The sequence below is a fragment of the Papilio xuthus genome, unplaced genomic scaffold (genome assembly GCF_000836235.2).
Source record: "Papilio xuthus unplaced genomic scaffold, Pxut_1.1 DF828037.1, whole genome shotgun sequence".
Taxonomy (NCBI): Eukaryota; Metazoa; Arthropoda; class Insecta; order Lepidoptera; family Papilionidae; genus Papilio; species Papilio xuthus.
Window position 1 is genome coordinate 831,017 of NW_013530612.1, and position 18,184 is coordinate 849,200.

Genomic DNA, 18,184 nt, shown 5'->3' on the forward strand with positions numbered 1-18,184 from the left:
TTACTTTTGAATTCTAAAATCCTAAAATGAAAATTTGTGTTTGTGATTGGGTAAGTAACAAATACATCAAATTGATTTTTCGGAACCATTACAACTGTCAAAACATTTCGTCAGAATTCGGGAAATACAAAATGTATTTGTGATTCAACTTTGCGTAACATGTTGCAAACATTATGTATAATATTATACCATTTTAATAATTAATAAGTGAAGATTTTAATTACTAGCTAGATTCTTATGTGATAATACTGCGTAACCGCTAGTCACTGCTACTGTTTCATTGTTTGTACAGTTGCAATATTTTCGTAATCTTTGCGTCACAGTTGTAATTATTTTGGCCGTATTCTGTTTGTATCGTACTTTTGTTGACTCACAATCACTTTGAATACTGTATTGGCAATAGTGAGTTGTGTTTCAATGTGACCTTGAACCTAAGGAAACAGCTGTTAGGACCAGGTAAGTGCTTTAGTTCTATAAATAAAACATTTTTAATCTATAATTTAATATGGATTTTAAAAAAGGAAATGTTTTTTTTTAATTTCTTCGGTTTACGCAAGTCCTTTTCCGAAAAACCCGCCTTTTTGTTAAATCGATATCTTTATTGAAATTGATAGTGTTTGTATGATAAATATTAATTTAGTTATATTTGTTGATAAAATAAGGACTTTTGTTTACGAGAGATATCTGATATTAAAACAAAGAAACATTTCATTTTTGACAATTATTTTCGAAAATTACATCCAAATAGAATAAATAGGGTTTTCCATTATTGAAAAAAAAATTGGTATAGTGTAGCAATATAACAAGTTCTATTCCACAACCATGATTGTGCGTCAAAAGCCTAATTCTAGTCCTATTCCTCTTCACACACATATCTTATAGTTGGGAAGTGAAAGTGGATTTATCATGGTAGGTGAAATATCCCATTTCCGACCATGCCATCCACTGTCCATTAAAGTTAACATACAATTGTAACCTTTTAACTTATTGCAAAGATTTTTGGTTAGTCACTTTGCTACTTTCAAGTCTTTTAATAATTCCTAAAATGTTTATGTAATCCAAAGCGAACTGTAAATTACAGTTTTAAAACAGAATATGTACTAAATAATTGTTATTGCTAATAAAAACTGAATTAATGTAAGGTCATAGTCATTGTGTTTTTTTAATTTAGTTTTAACATTGAATAAAAAATTAAAGTGCTTGTCTTAACCCTTAATTCAACGGAATTTGATGTAGCAAAAAAACTGTTTTTTTTTTAGTAAAGTCATACTCATGTTATCTCTTTAAATTAGTTCAGTATATTTTTTTTTAGTTGTTTGTCGCACAACACCATTGAATTAAGGGTTAAAACAAGTTTTTTTTTTGTTAATTTCTTTTATCAGTATAGTTTTATGTCTTTTACTTTCTATGTAACCTTATTGTTGCTTTATTAAAGTGTGTTTTTAATTGTTTTTAAACCACATAAAAATTGGAAATGAAATTTTAATTGTGGCTTTAACTCAATAGCAATCTAATGTTTTATATCATGACACTCTTTTGACATAAAAATTAGTGTTTTATAATCTAATAAATAAGTAGTTTGTGTGTCATAAAGTGGACATATTGTGGCACAATTGCCAAGGCTTCCCCCATCAATATGGGGGAAGCTTACATCTAGCTGTGGATCAGTTTAGGCTGATTATGATGATGATGTCATAAAGTTGTTATAATATTGCATCATTGTATAGGAAAATCTAATCATTTTGTTTTGTGTATTTATTACCCTAAGCCCAAATTAACTTTATCTAAAAAATAATTTATGTATTATAATATATTTTTTTTAATCTCGATTAATGACTCTAAAAGTACGAATAATAATTTCAAAGTTTAAAAAAAAAAACTAATTTTAGAATTTTGGCAGAATTCATACACAACCATTTGCATATTTGTTTTTTTTAAACATCGCGGCGCTCGCGCCAAAAAATTCCCGCCGAATCTGACAGCGTTGTGTTATGTACACTTTGATATGTTGCCAAGGTCGTACCAGAAATGTGTAGAAATTTATAAATACCAGTTGTTTATTATAAGCTTTAATAACAAAGAATTGATGATATGTGATTCAATATAACCGCTTTGATACGTTTTCGTTCAGAAATACTTAACCTTGCCTACCCTTGTACGTCGCAAGCATGAATTTATTTATCATACACGCGCGATAATAAATGACGTCATAATTATTGTAATGGATTTGGATGACTAAATGCATGCGAAACTTAATTCGCTATATTTTAAATTGCTTGATTGCTTTTGAATAACGAAATGTCATGCGACTTTATTCTTCCATATTGTGTTTTTTATAAAACACCAGCTGTTGCTCGCGTAAATTAAAAAAGTAAAAAGGAACTTACTACTGTCATTTGGCATAAGGAATTTGTGCAAAAAAAAATAATACTGCCTAAGAGTCTGTAGATGTCATTTAATAAAAAAAAATGTAAATAGGCTTTAGCTTAAAACCCTCTTAAAATTTGGACTCTGTGCGTCGTGAAACTTGTCAGTATGTTTGGTTTATTTTCGTGATATTAGATTCGTAAACATCACCTACGCATATTTGATAATGTAATAAAAATACTGGCTAGGTTATTCACCCGTTTAATAAAAGAAACAAAATTTTATGAAAATAACTGTTTCTGGTTACGAATGTTTTTGATTGGTACTTTTATTATAATTAATAATGATACCATAATCAGCTCACTATACGTCGTTCTCGTTAGAAGCCATGGTCCGGTTGGGCGTAGAAAACCGCGAGGTTTAGTGGGTAGTCCGGTCTTGTTCCCAGACAAGGAGTCCCACAAGAAACCGATCCTGCTGCAGCACGGACGGCGAAGTGCATAAACACATTCCCCGCGTTAACAAAAAAAAACGTCCCTCTCGGTCTCGGAGTCTATCCTTAGTGAGACTATGTTATAGTGAATGCTGGACCAGTGCGTGTTGACTTTCACATGTGAAGCATCACGATGTTTCCCTTCCCATAACATAGGATAAATGTACATATGTAAATGTAACGCATTGTGACATAGCGGGATTCGAACCCACGACCTTTAGACAAGTCAAGTGCTTTGGATGTATATGTCAGTTATGTCTGAATTCACTCCTTTCTTACGCTTTTTATTCAATCAAATATCTGTTCTATATTGCAGATAACCATGGACTCTTTCTTCAGTCTGTTTGACCCGTCAGAGGGTGGGCAGGCGAAGCAATCTCATAAGAAGCGACAGAAATCAGATGCGGATACAAAAAAGAATCCAGATGCACCAAAAGGTTAATATTTTCTTTTTATATCAAAAGGTGGCAAACGAGCGAGCGGCCACCTGGAATCGCTGAAATAGTGATGTGACCGTTGCTCGTAGACATACGCAATTGCATATGCGTTGCCTACCTTTAATCCACGGAGGAGAGGATGCAAAGAAAGGAAATATCTTCCCTTTCCATGCATCCTCTCATCCGGTAAGTCCACTTCCATCCTTCCGGAAAGAGGACTAAATTAGGCCTCCGGGACGCACACTCATCAGACTGCAGTTGGAATTGCTTCCACTTGACGCCTGTCTTCTGTGTGGTCGTGGTATTTCACTGCACGAGCCGGGCCAATTCGTACGAAGATGTTAAAGCGGGCTCTACCACTGTTATACTCATATAAAAACTCCTTAAAATAAATAACTCATATAAAATTCAACTTTAGACCCAGAGTTGTTTAGTTCACTAAACAATTGAACAATGACGTCACAGTCCATACTGTGACGTCATAGTTCAATTCAACGCAATAGTCATCAATCTATCCATAATACTAGGCAGTAAGTCTTCTAGAGTTTTTTAATTTGTTTTTTTAATATCTTTCAGGTAGAAGGAAAGGTAGGAGATCACACGCTAAACAAGAGACCCAGCCAGAGGAATCGTCTTTCCTCTGCGAACCGGATCTTAGTACTGAGCTTCTAGTCAAAGATTGTAGCTATATTGAAAACTATATGGAAGTCAAGAAAGATGATGGTGAGTTATTTTTAACACACAGATAGATGGATTAATAAACTGTATTAAACCAAATAATCTTTAGAATATAAATGATTAATTTTGTTTCTACTCAGCTCCTGAATGTCGTAGCGTGATGTTAAATAGATTATAACCTTCTTTAATAATTAAGCTTTTAAATGCAAACATACTTTTTGTCTTTAATTATTAAATGAAATAAAAAAAAGTGATCCTATAAGGGTTCCGTTTTTTTCCTATGAGGTACGGAACCCTAAAAACTAATATAAAAAAATGAATAAATAGTATCCTATGTCCGTCTCCTGGCTCTAAGCTACCTCCTCACCAATTTTCAGACATATTGGTAAACCCGTTCTTGAGTTATAAATAGTGTAACTAACACCACTTTCTTTTATATATATATATAGATAAAAAGACTCAAGTATGCTCTTCCGGTGTCGGCACCGACTAGTTTTCCAATCGCGTACCCTTCATCAGGGTGTGTGGGATTGGTATTATTTCGCGGACGCGGCCCGTCGTACGCTGGATCTAGTCGGTGCCGAGACCGGACAAACATACTTCAGTGTTTTAGGCGTTTATTTATTCGTTAATGATAAAGTTTGATTGTCGCCCGCGACTTTGTCTACAAATTAAGAAAAAAAATTATTAGTAGTCTATGTGTTCTTTCAGACTATGTTCTATATGTATGCTAAATTTCAGTTAGATCCATCAAGCCGTTCTGGAGATATCTTCAAACAAACATACATCCAAACATTCGCATAATATTAATAAGATTGTTTGTATATTTTTAGATACGAAATTGGATAAACCGAAACGTCGTAATTCAGGTAGAAAATACAGAAGGAAAAAGAACAAAATGTCTCCAACGAAAGATATAGTTCCATCGTGGGTAGACGCAGAAGAAACAGAAGACCCTAAGAATTGGAACAACCAATCACCGGTACCTAAGCTGTGTGATGAAAATATAGGCAAAAATGTTAATGATCTAGGCAAAGAAGATTATAAAAAGAATAGAAGGAAAGGTTTTGATAAAGATGGTTTTCTAGATAAAGATAAAAGTGGGTACTTAGACAGAGCGGTTTATCACAATGTGATAGATAAATTGGAGAAAGTTGGTCTGAAAGAGGAGATGTATCTGGCTGGAGATTTCAATGATGAAGATTTGGAAAATGATTTTTTCTACAGTTCTGACGATATGGAAGATTACTTCGATGATGATACGTAAGTATCGTAATAGCTGTCGCCCGCGACTTTGTCCGCACGGTATTAAAAGAAACTTGAAGTCTATTTGTTCTTCCAGACTATGTTCTAGACAAATCTTCTAACAAACATCCATTCAAACATTCGCATTTATAGTATTAGTAAGATATAGATAATCGAGAGTTTCGGTGGCTCTGGGGTTTCAGCACTTGACTTGTTTGCAGTTCCTATGTTCGAATCCCGTCATGTATCAATGTGTTACATATGTACATTTATCGTATGTTGTTATGGTGAAGGAAAACATCGTGATGCTGCACATATCTGAGAAAATCAAATGTGTGAAGTCTTGCACTGGACCAGCATTCACTATCACATACTCTCACTTAGGGTACACTCTGAGACCTTCAGTGGGGACTTAAAGCTGATGATGATAGATTATTGTATTCAGGAATTTATCCGACTCGAAGGATCTTAGACCCGAGGATTTTATTTCTTGTTTCCCTATTTGACTATGTTTCGGTGCTGGAGGGTCGTGTTTTTTTTAATTTATGTCTTTTTTGTCTAGTACATCCGACTCTGAGGATTCTGGTGAGGAGTGTTACGGCAGTTTGCCTCCGGAGCCAAGATTTGGTAATGTTGAATATAAGCTGCAGTTAGTTGAGCCTTGTGAGAGAAGATTTCAACATTTGGTTACACAGGTATGTTGCAGTTAGCGTGATTTTTTATCATAAAAGTAAAGTTTGTAAAAAAAAAATGATATCGTAGGTTTCTGAGACCAGAATTCCCTTTTAAAGTGTGTCAAGGAACATACCCATACTACGTGACCTATTTTAGTTTTTTCGACCCCTCCCTCCCCTCGGTGGCCTCTCGTAGTACATGCCAACNNNCCCCCCCCCCCCCTTTAGATTTACGTAGTAATTCATAATTATGATTTTTAATCATTTCACAGGCAAAAATTGAAAAAGAAATAATTTGGCTCATACTCTTCTTTATAGCATAAGACTGTATGCATACTTAAATTACTAGTGAATTATGTATTACGAAAAATAACAAGCAAAGACTACGTGACTAAAATCTGAGCCCCCCCTCGCTCCTTTGACTGACCGTAGTATTTTAAGGACCCCCCCCCCCCCCTAAACGGGACACGTAGTATGGATACGTTCCCTTATAGGCTATTTTTCCCCGCGCTGATACAATCGCCAGTCAGATTAACAAAACTTGTGGTTGTCAGTTAAAATGGCGGCTACGATCAGGGGGAGGTAGCGCGGTGTATGTGGTGGGGGTACGTGACTGTGGTGCACTGAGGGGGTTACGTGCGCGTGCGCTGCGCGCCAGCCTGCGCGCGCTGCGTCGTATGGCGGCCGCACTGGGGGCTGCGCCTGTCGCAGCACGCGCACGTCGCCTCGCACCACATAGAGCTGTCGCCGAGGTTTATATACGAAAAGTAAGTGGATATTCAGGTTTAAAATATCTTTTTTCATGTTTTTTTATAACAGTAATATATATTTATTCCATTCCAAATAACTAGGCTTGTGTTATAGTTTACGAAAGTCGAATGCCTGGATTCGAACTCTGGAATACGTGATAGGAAATCCGTATTTTTAACCATTAGGCTATTAATGTTATCAAAATTATTTAAGGCTTTCAATGTGCCCTTGACTGCGTGTGCTAGAGGCTTATTAAACTTAAGACTTCGCCGCAGATGCTCAGAAGATTGTAGAGGTTTTTTTGCGAATCAGGCCTTAACTGCAAATGCCTAATTACAGTTAAATAAACTTAAATATTGTCTACAAATGTTTTTAACTATTTTAACTTTATCTTAGCTTTAAACACGATGTTTAACAAAGACGGAACTATATTTTGTCGTCTCTTTCTCACAATGTGGTCTATTCAAGTTGGCAGACACACAGCAGAGTGTGGAGCTGAGGATCGCAGTATTGGGTGCCAACGAGGCCGGCAAATCTACATTAATTGGGGTACTAACTCAAGGTTAGTACTAGCCTTTAAAGCCCTTCATTGTCCTAAACATAAATATAATTACATTTCACAAGTCGTCCGTCCGTAATTAAAAAAAAACACTTAATTGGTAGTCTATGTGTTCTTCCAGACTATGTTCTATATGTATGACAAACTAGTTGTCGCTAGTGACTCTGTCCGCGCGGAATTAAAAAAAAAGTTTAATAAGTAGCCTATGTGTTGTATGCCAAATGGTAGCGAGATTCATGCAGCCGATTTAGAGATACCTTCAAACAAATATCTGGACATTCGCATTTATAATATTAGTAAGATTTCAACGAGATCCACTGAGCCGTTCTAACATCTTACTGTAACTAATATTATAAATGCGAATGTTTAAATCAGTCTTTCCTAAAGTGGGCGATAACGCCCCCTTGTGGGCGCTGCAGGTCTCAAGGGTAAGAGACCCAGAAAGAAAATGGGGGCATGGTGTAGAGGCCTGGGGGGTGATTTGTAATTTTATTTAGTTAGGAGGCCTCTTAGACAACGACTTCTTGAGCTCTCGATTATTAACAATAACAACAATAATTAATTAATTTAATTTGAAGTTCTAGTGGTTTTTAAATATGTGAAAATATGGGGGCGCTAAAAATATAATATTCTCAAAGTGGACAGTAGACAAAATAAGTTTGGGAACCACTGGATTCGATGGATGTATGTTAGAAGATATCTCCAGAACTGCATGGATCTTGATGAAATTTGTCATACATATAGAACATAGTCTGGAAGAACACATACACTACTAATTAAGTTTTTTAATACCGCACAGACGGAGTCGCGGACGACAGCTAGTATGCATATATTCGCATTTATAATATTAGTAAGATAAGTGTATTTTGTGCACTTGGTCATCGTGGTTGACTATGGCCTAATCACCCTTAACTCAGGTTAGGCTCCGAGCCCCTCGGTGGAGACGTATAGTGAGCTGATGATGATGATGATGATGATAATGATGATGATGTTTATTTATCTTTAGCAATATATATTACAGGTGAATTAGACAACGGTCGTGGCAGCGCGCGTCTGAACATGTTCCGACATCTGCACGAAGTTAAAAGCGGCCGTACTTCATCACTCAGCCATGAAATACTAGGATTTGATGCTCAGGTCAGTAAATCCGACTCGAAGGACCATCCGATGACAAAATTACTAAGCGGTATTTAAAAAAAATGTTAAGTAGTCTATGTGTTCTTCTAGACTATGTTCTATATGTATGACAAATTTCAGTGAGATCCATACAGTTCTGAAGACATCTTCTAACGTACATCTAAACCGAGATTTACTCTAGAATCTAAAGTCCTTAACTTTTTTTTTTAATTTTAGACTTAGAAGTCAAGTGTCAGATTAGTGAGGAGACATAAACGTTGACATTTTAGTAAGGCTACTGCGCCAATACACCGGCACTGTCGGATTTTCTTCCTAACAATAATTATTTTCCAGGGTAATGTGGTCAATTATGGTTGTTCGGAGTTAATGACAGCGGAACGTATAGGAGAGAGGAGTGCCAAATTGGTGTCATTCCTGGACCTGGCAGGTCATACGAAGTACCAGAGGACGACGCTGCACGGACTCAGCGGGTACTCCCCGCACTACGCTATGATTGTGGTAAGTACGTCAACAGATGGCGCTGTAGTCAAGATAGAAGGCGATGTTGAGTTTTACAATTTATAAATATTTCTAATTTAATTATTATAAAATATAATAGAAATTCGCGTTAATTTATAAAATAATTTTGCATATGTAGCATATTATGAATGATTTACCGTGGCTTTCTGAGACCAAAATCCCCGTTTAAAACGTATTTTTATCTCTGTTTTGTCAAAGATAATGACAGGGATGACGATATGTTTTATACATAAATTTAGGTCTCAGAAATCAACTGTTAGTCTTTTAAATTAATAGCTTTTGCAGGCGACATCATTTGCGGGAAATAAAAAAGACATAAAGAGTAGCCTATGCGCTATTCCAGGCTGTAATCTATCCAAATTTCATAAAGATCCATGCAACCATTCTGGAGATACCTTCTAACATACATTCATACATTTTAACATTCGCATTTATATTACTAACTTTTGCCCGCGACTTCGTCCGCGCAGATTTTAAAAAAAATGTGAAAGTATCTCGTATGTTATTCGAGATTATGTTCGTATTTGTGCCAAATTTCAATAAGAAGATTTTAACTATTGCAAAGTTATCGATTTTATATGTAAATCAAACTTATCCCACGGGAACTGCACACATTTTTATATCATAGGAACATAGTATTTAGTTCTACCAGACTATGTTCTACATCTATGACAAATTTCAGCGCAATCCATGCAGCTGTTCTGGAGATATCTTCTAACATACATCCAAACATTCACAATTATAATATTATATCTCCAGATATCAGCAACCGCAGGCATCACACGTATAACAGAAGAGCACATAGCACTACTCATCGCATTAGAACTGCCATTCTTTGCTGTAATCAGCAAATGTGAACTCTGCCCGGCTAATGTTAGACCTCTGATGCAACGGTTAGAAGAATTGTTGGCTCCTGAAGGGGATACCACCTTTAAAAAGGTAAGATTCGGATTTTTCACATCAATTACACATTTTTACGCATTTTCTCAATAAATTACAAATTAACTCATGACCGTAACCCAGAGAAACCTACGGCTTTCTGTTTGGTGCGGTACTGATATATCTCTCAAATACAGTTCAATTGTACACATTTACTCTCTAAAATACATCTCAATTACACACATTTTCTTCCTATTACACAAATAAATTGTACACATTTTCTCACTATTACACAACTTGTTTTAACAGAAGAAACCAGTGTTGATAACGGATGAGAATATGGCTCGGAACTGTGTCGCACCTCAACAGTCCATCCTTGACTCTATTGACAAATGTTCTGATGATGATGACAAGAAAGATGATGGGTGAGTACAAATTAATATTTTATATATATAGTACATTTAGGAATATATTACCACGTAAGACAGGCGTGAAGTGAAAGTATTTCCCTGTTTTGTCTAATTAGTATATGCCAGAGAACAATTCTAGAACTTTTCTCTTTCTTGACCTCTTACTTATAAGAAAATTGGAAGAGGAATAGTCGACAGGGGATGTCAAGTTTTTGTGCATCCTTTTCTCATTAAATTTGCTGCAACAAACTCATAGCAAATGAGTACCACGTGACTGCTTATTAGCCATATTCAGTGTCAAATAGAGCGATGTCATCTGATTATTTTTCTGAGTGTCATAGAGGTGTCATGTTATCATTCCAGTAGCATAGAACAAGTGGCCGTGTTCCCGGTGAGCTGTGTGCGCGGTGCGGGACTGAATGCTCTGCACGCGTATCTACTGGCGCTGCAACCCCCGATACCTGATGTTCAGCCGCAACAAGATGATGTGAGTGTACCTTTATTTTATACAAAATGTCAGTATAACTTTATCTTTCGCGAGATGTCTGGATGGATGGACTACGTCCGAGCGGAATTGAAAAAAAAACATAATTGGTAGACTATGTTCTACATGTGTGCCAAATTTCATTAAAATCCGTTCAGCCGTTCCGGAGATAGCTTCAAGCTAAAATCCATCCATCCATACAAACATTCGCATTTATAATATTAGTAAGATAGGATATGCTGCGATCTTCATGTGATATATTTATATGTGACAAGTCTCAGTTTCATGTAACTACCCTCATTGTGTAGATGTGAGTCTACCCACATTTTTCGATTTCTTCTTTTTTTTTTAAATTAATTTGTCAACATTTCAGGAAACATGTGAATTTCAAATCGACGAGATTTTCCACGTGGGTGACAGTACCGGGCCTGTTGTTGGGGGATTGCTCGCCAGAGGACAACTGTATGAGGGAGACAACCTGATTATAGGTAGATACATCTTTTTTTTTATATCAAAAGGTGGCAAACGAGCGAGCGGCCACCTGAAATCGCTGAAATAGCGACGTGACCGTTGCCCATAGATATACACAATTGCATATGCGTTGTCTACCTTAAATCGACGGAGGAGAGGATGCACAGAAACAAAATATCTTCCCTTTCCATGCATCCTCTCATCCGGAAAGTCCACTTCCACTTCCCATCCTTTCCTTATAAGAAAGAGGGTGGGAAGGGAAAGAGGAGTAAATTAGGCCTCCGGGACGCACATTCATCAGACTGTAGTTGGAATTGCTTCCATTTGACGTCTGTATTCTGTGTGGTCGTGGTATTTCACCGGGTGAGCCGGGACAATTCAAGTGCAGATGTTAAAGCGGACTCTACCACTGTTCTATCCTTATCACACTATTTGTAGTTAACTTTTTTCTTCTAGACCGATATATCTTTTATACCATAAGAGATATTAAGTAAAAAAAAATAGAATAATGTGTTTATTTATTTCTTTTTATAATCTGCCTTTTCCGGGTGTTGTGGCATAAAATTGTCTTATAACAAAATCCTTACACAAATATATTATACATTTAAAAAAAAACTATTAGTCGCAGCGTAATGTTATATAGCCTAAAGCCTTCCTCTATAAATGCACTATCCAACAAAAAAAGAATTTTTCAAATCGGACCAGTACTTTCTGAGATTAGCGCGATTAAACAAACTCATCCGCTTTATAATAATTAGTAGGTTTTAGTTGGTGGATAAATTTAATTATTTGAATTTTGCAAATAAAGTTATACGAGAAAAAATGTTTTTAACGTAATATATTGGAATTTTTGAGTTTTTGTGTAATATTTTGGAATTTTTGAGTTTTAGTGTAATTTTTTTCACAGGTCCATTAGAGAATGGTGAATTTGTGGAGATATCAGTGAAAAGTATATACAGGAACAGGGTGCCCTGCGGCAGCGTGCGCGCTGGACAGAGCGCCAGCCTGGGACTGGATCGCGCCCCGCCAGTGCTGCGACAAGGCATGGTGCTGCTGGCCGTGCCCGCGGGGTACAGGGCACATCACAGACCTACATTCGGTCTTTGCACTTGTAATACTGGGGTGAGTATTTCATTCTTTAACTAGAATTCATCATCAGCTCACTATACATCCCCACTGAGGGGCTCGCAGCCTACCCTAAGTTAGTGACTAGGTCATAGTCAACCACGCTGGCCAAGTGCGGGTTGACTTCACACATATCTTTGAAGAAGTTCAAAGCCAGAATCCTTCCAGACGTACTAGAAAAAAAAAACAAACCTCCAGCACCGAAACATAGTCAAACAAGGAAATTAGAAATAAAATCCTCGAAATTAGAAATAAGATCCTTCGAGTCGGATAAATTACTTCCTTAACCATTATATTAGGCTATTGGCGCTTTGTGATGGCGTTTTTAAAACACAAATTAATTTGTAATAGTAAAATATAATATTGTTTTTTTTTTAATTTGTTTATACACATCAGTGGTAGAGCCCGCTTTAACATGTTCGCACGAATTGTCCTCGCTCAGTGAAATACCACGACCATACAGAAGACACGCCTCAAGTGAGAAGTAATTCCAACTACAGTATGATGAGTGTGCATCCCGGAGACCTAATTTAGTCCTCTTTCCCTTCCAATCCTTTTCTTTATTAGGAAAGGATGGGAAGTGGAAGTGGACTTTCCGGATGAGAGGATGGCTAGAAAGGGAATATATTATCTTTCTGTGCATCCTCTCCTCCGTCGATGAAAGGTAGGCAACTCATATGCAATTGCGTATGTCTATGGGCAACGGTCACTTCGCTATTTCAGTGATTTCATGTAGTCGCTCACTCGTTCGACACCTAATGATATTAAAAAAAAAATAACTACAATTAATATTTTAAAAAAAATTTCCTTTACATTTTTTTTACACATTTTCTCGAATTAGCGAGATTTTTTTTTCATTATATCTTGCGTAACGTACACTAGTGACATATTTAAAAACTTCATAAGACCTATTAAGTTTTTTTTTTTAATTCCACGCGGCCAGAATCGCGGGAAATAACCTAATTTGATTGTTATATTTCGTATATTTCCAGATACCACAGGCGATTCGTAATTCACAATCTAACGAGATGAAAAATCGTAAAAACGTAAGAAGGAAAAACAAAAATTTATTACAAGACATCGCGAACGTGGAGAACTGTCTCGTCAAACCTAAAGACAAGATAGAAGAGGGAAATATTTATAGGTAAGTTTAACCATAGACAATGATTGTAAAATATGATAATTTATACAGGACTAGTTGACGCCCGCGACTCCGTCCGTGTGGTATTTAAAAAAAGTAAATAGTCTACGTATTCTTCCAGACTATGTTCTACATGTATGACAAATTTCATCAATATACATGCAGCTGTTCTGGAGATATCTTCTAACATACATCTAAATATTCGCATTTATAATATTAGTAAGACTAGATAATGAAATTATGTTAATTTGGTACAACAATACCATAGATATATCTTACACTAGCTGTCGCCCGCGATTCTGTCCGCGTGGATACAAAAAACACTTAATAAGTAGTCTATATGTTCTTCCAGACTATGTACTACATCTATGACAAATTTCATCAAGATCTTTGCAGTAGTTCTGGAGATAACTTCTTACAAACATACATCCATCCAAACTTTTATTTAAAACCTGAATATTTAACAATATTTCACTTTTAATATACTGTGAAAGTTTTGATGTATGTTTGTTAGAAGATATCTCCAGAACTACTGCAAAGATCTTGATGAAATTTGTCATACATATAGTACATAGTCTGGAAGAACACTTAGACTAATATTTAAGTTTTTTTTTAATTCTACACGGACAGAATCGCGAGTGATAGTTAGTCTTACTAATATTATAAATGCGAATGTTTAGATGTATGTATCAAAACGTGGATTTATGAGGTTCATTTGCCCACGCCAAATGGTCTGCCTACCCCTCTGAGTTATAGGTGTGAGTTGTGTTTGTTCTTACTAATATTATAAATGCAAATGTTTAGATGTATGTTAGAAGATATCTCCGGAACAGCTGCACAGATCTTGATGAAATTTGTCATACATATAGAACATAGTCTGGAAGAACACATAGACTACTATTTTTTAAAATTTCGAACGAATTACGCGATATCTGCTGTCTTGTGTTTTTTTAGGAACCCTTCTCGTAATTTCTGAAAGTTTATTGTGTTATTTTTTATTACAGATCAGATAGTGTTGATGACAAAATAGATGGAAATGACAATACAGATGTGAAATGTGTGTGCGGCGATGTCGTCCCTCTGGAGGATCCTAACGACCCTAGGGGTTGTTTGTATTTTCAGGTAAATTATTTATAGAATGCTGATTAATCGAAACTGTACATTTTTTATATTATATGTTGGCTAATAAGCGGTCACCTGGAATCGCTGAAATAGCGAAGTGACCGTTGCCCATAGATATACACAATTGCATATGCGTTGCCTAACTTTAATCGATGGAGGAGAGGATGCACAGAAAGGAAATATTTTCCCTTTCCATGCATCCTCTCATCCGGAAAGTCCACTTCCACTTCCCATCCTCTCCATATAAGAAAAAGAGTGGGAAGGGAAAGAGGACTAAAGAAGGCGTCCGGGACGCACACTCATCAGACTGTAGTTGGAATTACTTCGCACTTGAGGCGTGTCTTCTGTATGGTCGTGGTATTTCACTGAGCGAGGACAATTCGTGTAAACATGTTAAAGCGGACTCTACCACTGTAATAATATGTATAATTTCAGGCAACAGTCCACGTGCTGAGACATTCAACCGCTATATATCCCGGCTTCCAGTGCTCCGTACATGTCGGCAATGTACGACAAACTGCTATTATTGAGGTAAATATAACTTATACTAACAGTTATCCCCGACTTTATCCATCAAGAAATCAAAAATCTAGTTATAAATATAGTCTACTAGCTGCCGTCCGCGTGGATATACCATGTCCCAAAAGGTTACGTACATAGGAAGGGGGATGATAGGGGTGGTCACAAGGGTCACCAGAAAAATTAAATAAAAATTCCCCTCTGGGTATTAAAAAAAATTAATGGCATTTTTTTTAAAAACTTATAAATTTTACACCTTCTGGGGCAATGGATAACCTTTCGGGACACCCTGTATAAAAAACTTAATTAGTATACCTCATCCATCCATCCACATCACATCCATCTAAACACATCCTTAATTTAATTTGTTTTTTTTTTGGTTAAATTATTCAAACTTTCGTGAGACATTATACTAAACTGATATATAAAAACGGCTAAACACTCACGTATATACGTCCGGTGGCGGTACCGACTAGACCACCGACGTGAGCGACGTGCCGCGTCCGCGAAATAATACCAGTACCACTCATCCTGATGAAGGGCCCCTGACTGGCTCGAAACAAGTCGGTGCCGTCACCGGACGTATATACGTGAGTGTTTAGCCGTTTTTATATATCAGTTTTTTTTTGGTTGTTTGTGGCAATAAATAAATATTCTATTCTGTTCTCATACAGATACAGTTAACTGTCAGTTTAACCTTTGGGTTAAGACCATTAGTTTATATTAATTTGAACCTTACGTACTTGTTCCAGGGTATAATGTCGGGTAACAGCGAGCTTCGTGCTGGTGAAACAGCATCAATACTGTTCAGATTCGCGCGATGTCCTGAATATTTAGTACGCGGAAGAAGAATGCTGTTCACAGCAGGACTTGGCACCAGGTAGGTACTAGCTATCGCACGCGACTGCATCTTTATGGAATTAAAATAACTTAATACGTCTATGTGTTCTTCCAGACTATGTTCTATATGTATGACAAATTTCATCAAGATCTGTTCAGCTGTTCTGGAGATACCTGCTATCAAACATCCATCCATCTATACATATTCGCATTTATAATATTAGTAAGATTAACAGTCAAAAAAAAGTTTCAAGCTTCTAACTGTAGAATTACTACACTGTATATAAATTTCCTACCCCCTTTTCAACCCCTTACAACCCTTTTGTTGCGTTAAATAGTATCCTATATCATTCCCCAGGCTCTAGATTATCTGTATACCAAATTTCATTTAAATCTGTTCAGTAGTTTTGGCGTAAAAGCCGTACATATAGTTACTTTCCCATTTGTAATAATAGGAAAGTAAGATTTGATTTTTTTTAATTTCCAGGGCCATCGGACGTATCACACAATTATTCCCGTATCTACCATCGACTTGAATAATACGATAAATAATATTTGTATTCACTCTCACCAATATTGTGCATCTCTTTCTAACATACGACTTGCATAATAAATTCAAAAAAAAATAGAGGAATTTAAGGATATTCTATTTTTTTTTATTTGACACGGAAATTTTAGTTTCATTAAAAACAAAGGCTAATGCAAGAGATGCTGAGAAAAACTAGTGTTTCCCGTTGGACTGTTCGGATCGAATCCGTAGAATTCGGTCCAACGGGAAAAATAATCAAATGGTCTACATGGGAATAAATTGAATCCATATAATCAATTGGTCCAACAGCAAAAATGGAAAAAGCCATTGGTAAGCCGATCAGTCCAACGGGAAACACCTTAAAAAATTGTAATTTAGGAAATAAGTGTTTTTAACGTTTTGTGTTGTGAGTATTTCATTATGAAAAATATGTATGCTACTATAGTACGACAAACTTATCTGGCCCGGTAAGTCACGCTATAGCTATTAGTTATGTCACAAAATATGTAAAAAGTAAACAGTCAAGAAAATAAGCGGTTGCTTTGCTATTTTGCAGAATTTCTGTGGTCACCGATTTTCATGAAATTTTGTGAGCAAATTGAGTAGCTCTGAGAATCGGACAACACATATTTTTAATCTCGCGCGGACGGAGTCGCGGGCGACAGGTAGTAATTTATATTGATATATGCACACCGGGTCAGATAACTTTGTCAGACTATAATAATTGTCATTTCAAATATAAGTTAAGTTATTTTGCAAATTGAGATAATTTTATAAATACTTAAAAAATATAAAAATAGTAAAAATCATTTTAGAAAATGTGCTATGTTAAATCTATTTACTTAATTAACGAATTTATTTACGAATAATAACACTAAAACTGTTTTTTAAATCACTGCTTTTAACAACGACTACAAGTTTATATAAAAAAAACGTTTTTTAATACACCGTTTAGATAACCGTTTTTGACAACTAGTTACTATGACAGCAAAAGCGGCCATTTTTAAAATCAGTGTTTATAAGACGCGCGCGCAATACATCTAATATTTTCCGAAGTTTAATTTATTTAGTGATTGTGTAAAAATTAGTAAATTAGTGTGCAATTGTAGTTGAAATTATTAATAATAAAAATTATTTCGATATATTCAAGATGTGTCAACGTTTTTTTCATCAAATTCTTCGATACTACGATGTTTTCAAGTAAGTGTTTTGACGATAAATAAAACGTAATTCTATTAAATTATTAGTATGAAATTGGAATCTATTCCGATTTCTAGACTATGGTAGACAAGTATTTATATTTAAAAAAAACACTATAGTATAGTCGAAATGAGAAATTATAGAAAACCCATCTAAACAATTTAAAAAAGTTATGTTTGTCTGAAAATGGATACAAAATAAATCCATAGACATTGGATGCCATGTGGATTGGAATGTGGTCGACTAAACTTACTATTTATTCTAGTTTCGTAATTAAGACATGTTAGGTGAAATTTTTTCTGCTTGTAATTTAAAATACAATTCTTTGACACATAAATGAACTAACCAAAGAACTACAATTAGTATAATAATACTAAATTATGGTTCTTGGGCGCAAAAGAAATTAATTACTTAAATTAAAAAATATTTAATGATTAAATTTCTAAAAAATATTTAATCTAAATTACTTTATGTATGTTTTTTTTAATATATTTTGGTTAATTAATTATTTATGAATTACAATTTTAATTTCAAGAATTGTATGAAAAACAGATCATAAAAATTATAATAAAAAAAAATCAGTTTCATTACTTAGGAAAAAGAAA

The 18,184-nt window shown here is 35.5% G+C and overlaps 1 protein-coding gene across 2 annotated transcripts; it reads left to right on the top strand.

Moving 5' to 3' along the window:
- Nucleotides 1-97: 97 nt before the first annotated feature.
- LOC106114713 (GTP-binding protein 2) lies at nucleotides 98-16,737 on the top strand. 2 transcript variants are annotated; one of them, XM_013308016.1, is made up of 19 exons: nucleotides 98-456; nucleotides 3,177-3,297; nucleotides 3,874-4,020; nucleotides 4,809-5,238; nucleotides 5,783-5,915; nucleotides 6,449-6,661; nucleotides 7,113-7,206; nucleotides 8,225-8,340; nucleotides 8,674-8,838; nucleotides 9,619-9,798; nucleotides 10,048-10,163; nucleotides 10,512-10,635; nucleotides 11,006-11,120; nucleotides 12,011-12,225; nucleotides 13,221-13,372; nucleotides 14,374-14,491; nucleotides 14,927-15,022; nucleotides 15,763-15,890; nucleotides 16,338-16,737. In XM_013308016.1, the coding sequence occupies exons 2-19, from the start codon at nucleotides 3,183-3,185 to the stop codon at nucleotides 16,384-16,386; spliced, it is 2,706 nt and encodes a 901-aa protein (XP_013163470.1). In that variant the 5' UTR covers nucleotides 98-456; nucleotides 3,177-3,182; the 3' UTR covers nucleotides 16,387-16,737. The 2 variants fall into 2 exon arrangements, with proteins under 2 accessions (XP_013163470.1, XP_013163471.1); XM_013308017.1 differs by having other exon boundaries at nucleotides 10,515-10,635.
- Nucleotides 16,738-18,184: the final 1,447 nt, after the last annotated feature.

What these genes read in the sequence shown, in the direction of transcription:
- LOC106114713 (XM_013308016.1), top strand. Translation starts at nt 3,183, where the DNA reads ATGGACTCTTTCTTCAGTCTGTTTGACCCGTCAGAGGGTGGGCAGGCG. An exon ending in GAATCCAGATGCACCAAAAG is followed by an intron (nt 3,298 to 3,873) that starts GTTAATATTTTC and finishes AATATCTTTCAG; the next exon opens with GTAGAAGGAAAGGTAGGAGA. An exon ending in GAAGAGGGAAATATTTATAG is followed by an intron (nt 13,373 to 14,373) that starts GTAAGTTTAACC and finishes TTTTTATTACAG; the next exon opens with ATCAGATAGTGTTGATGACA.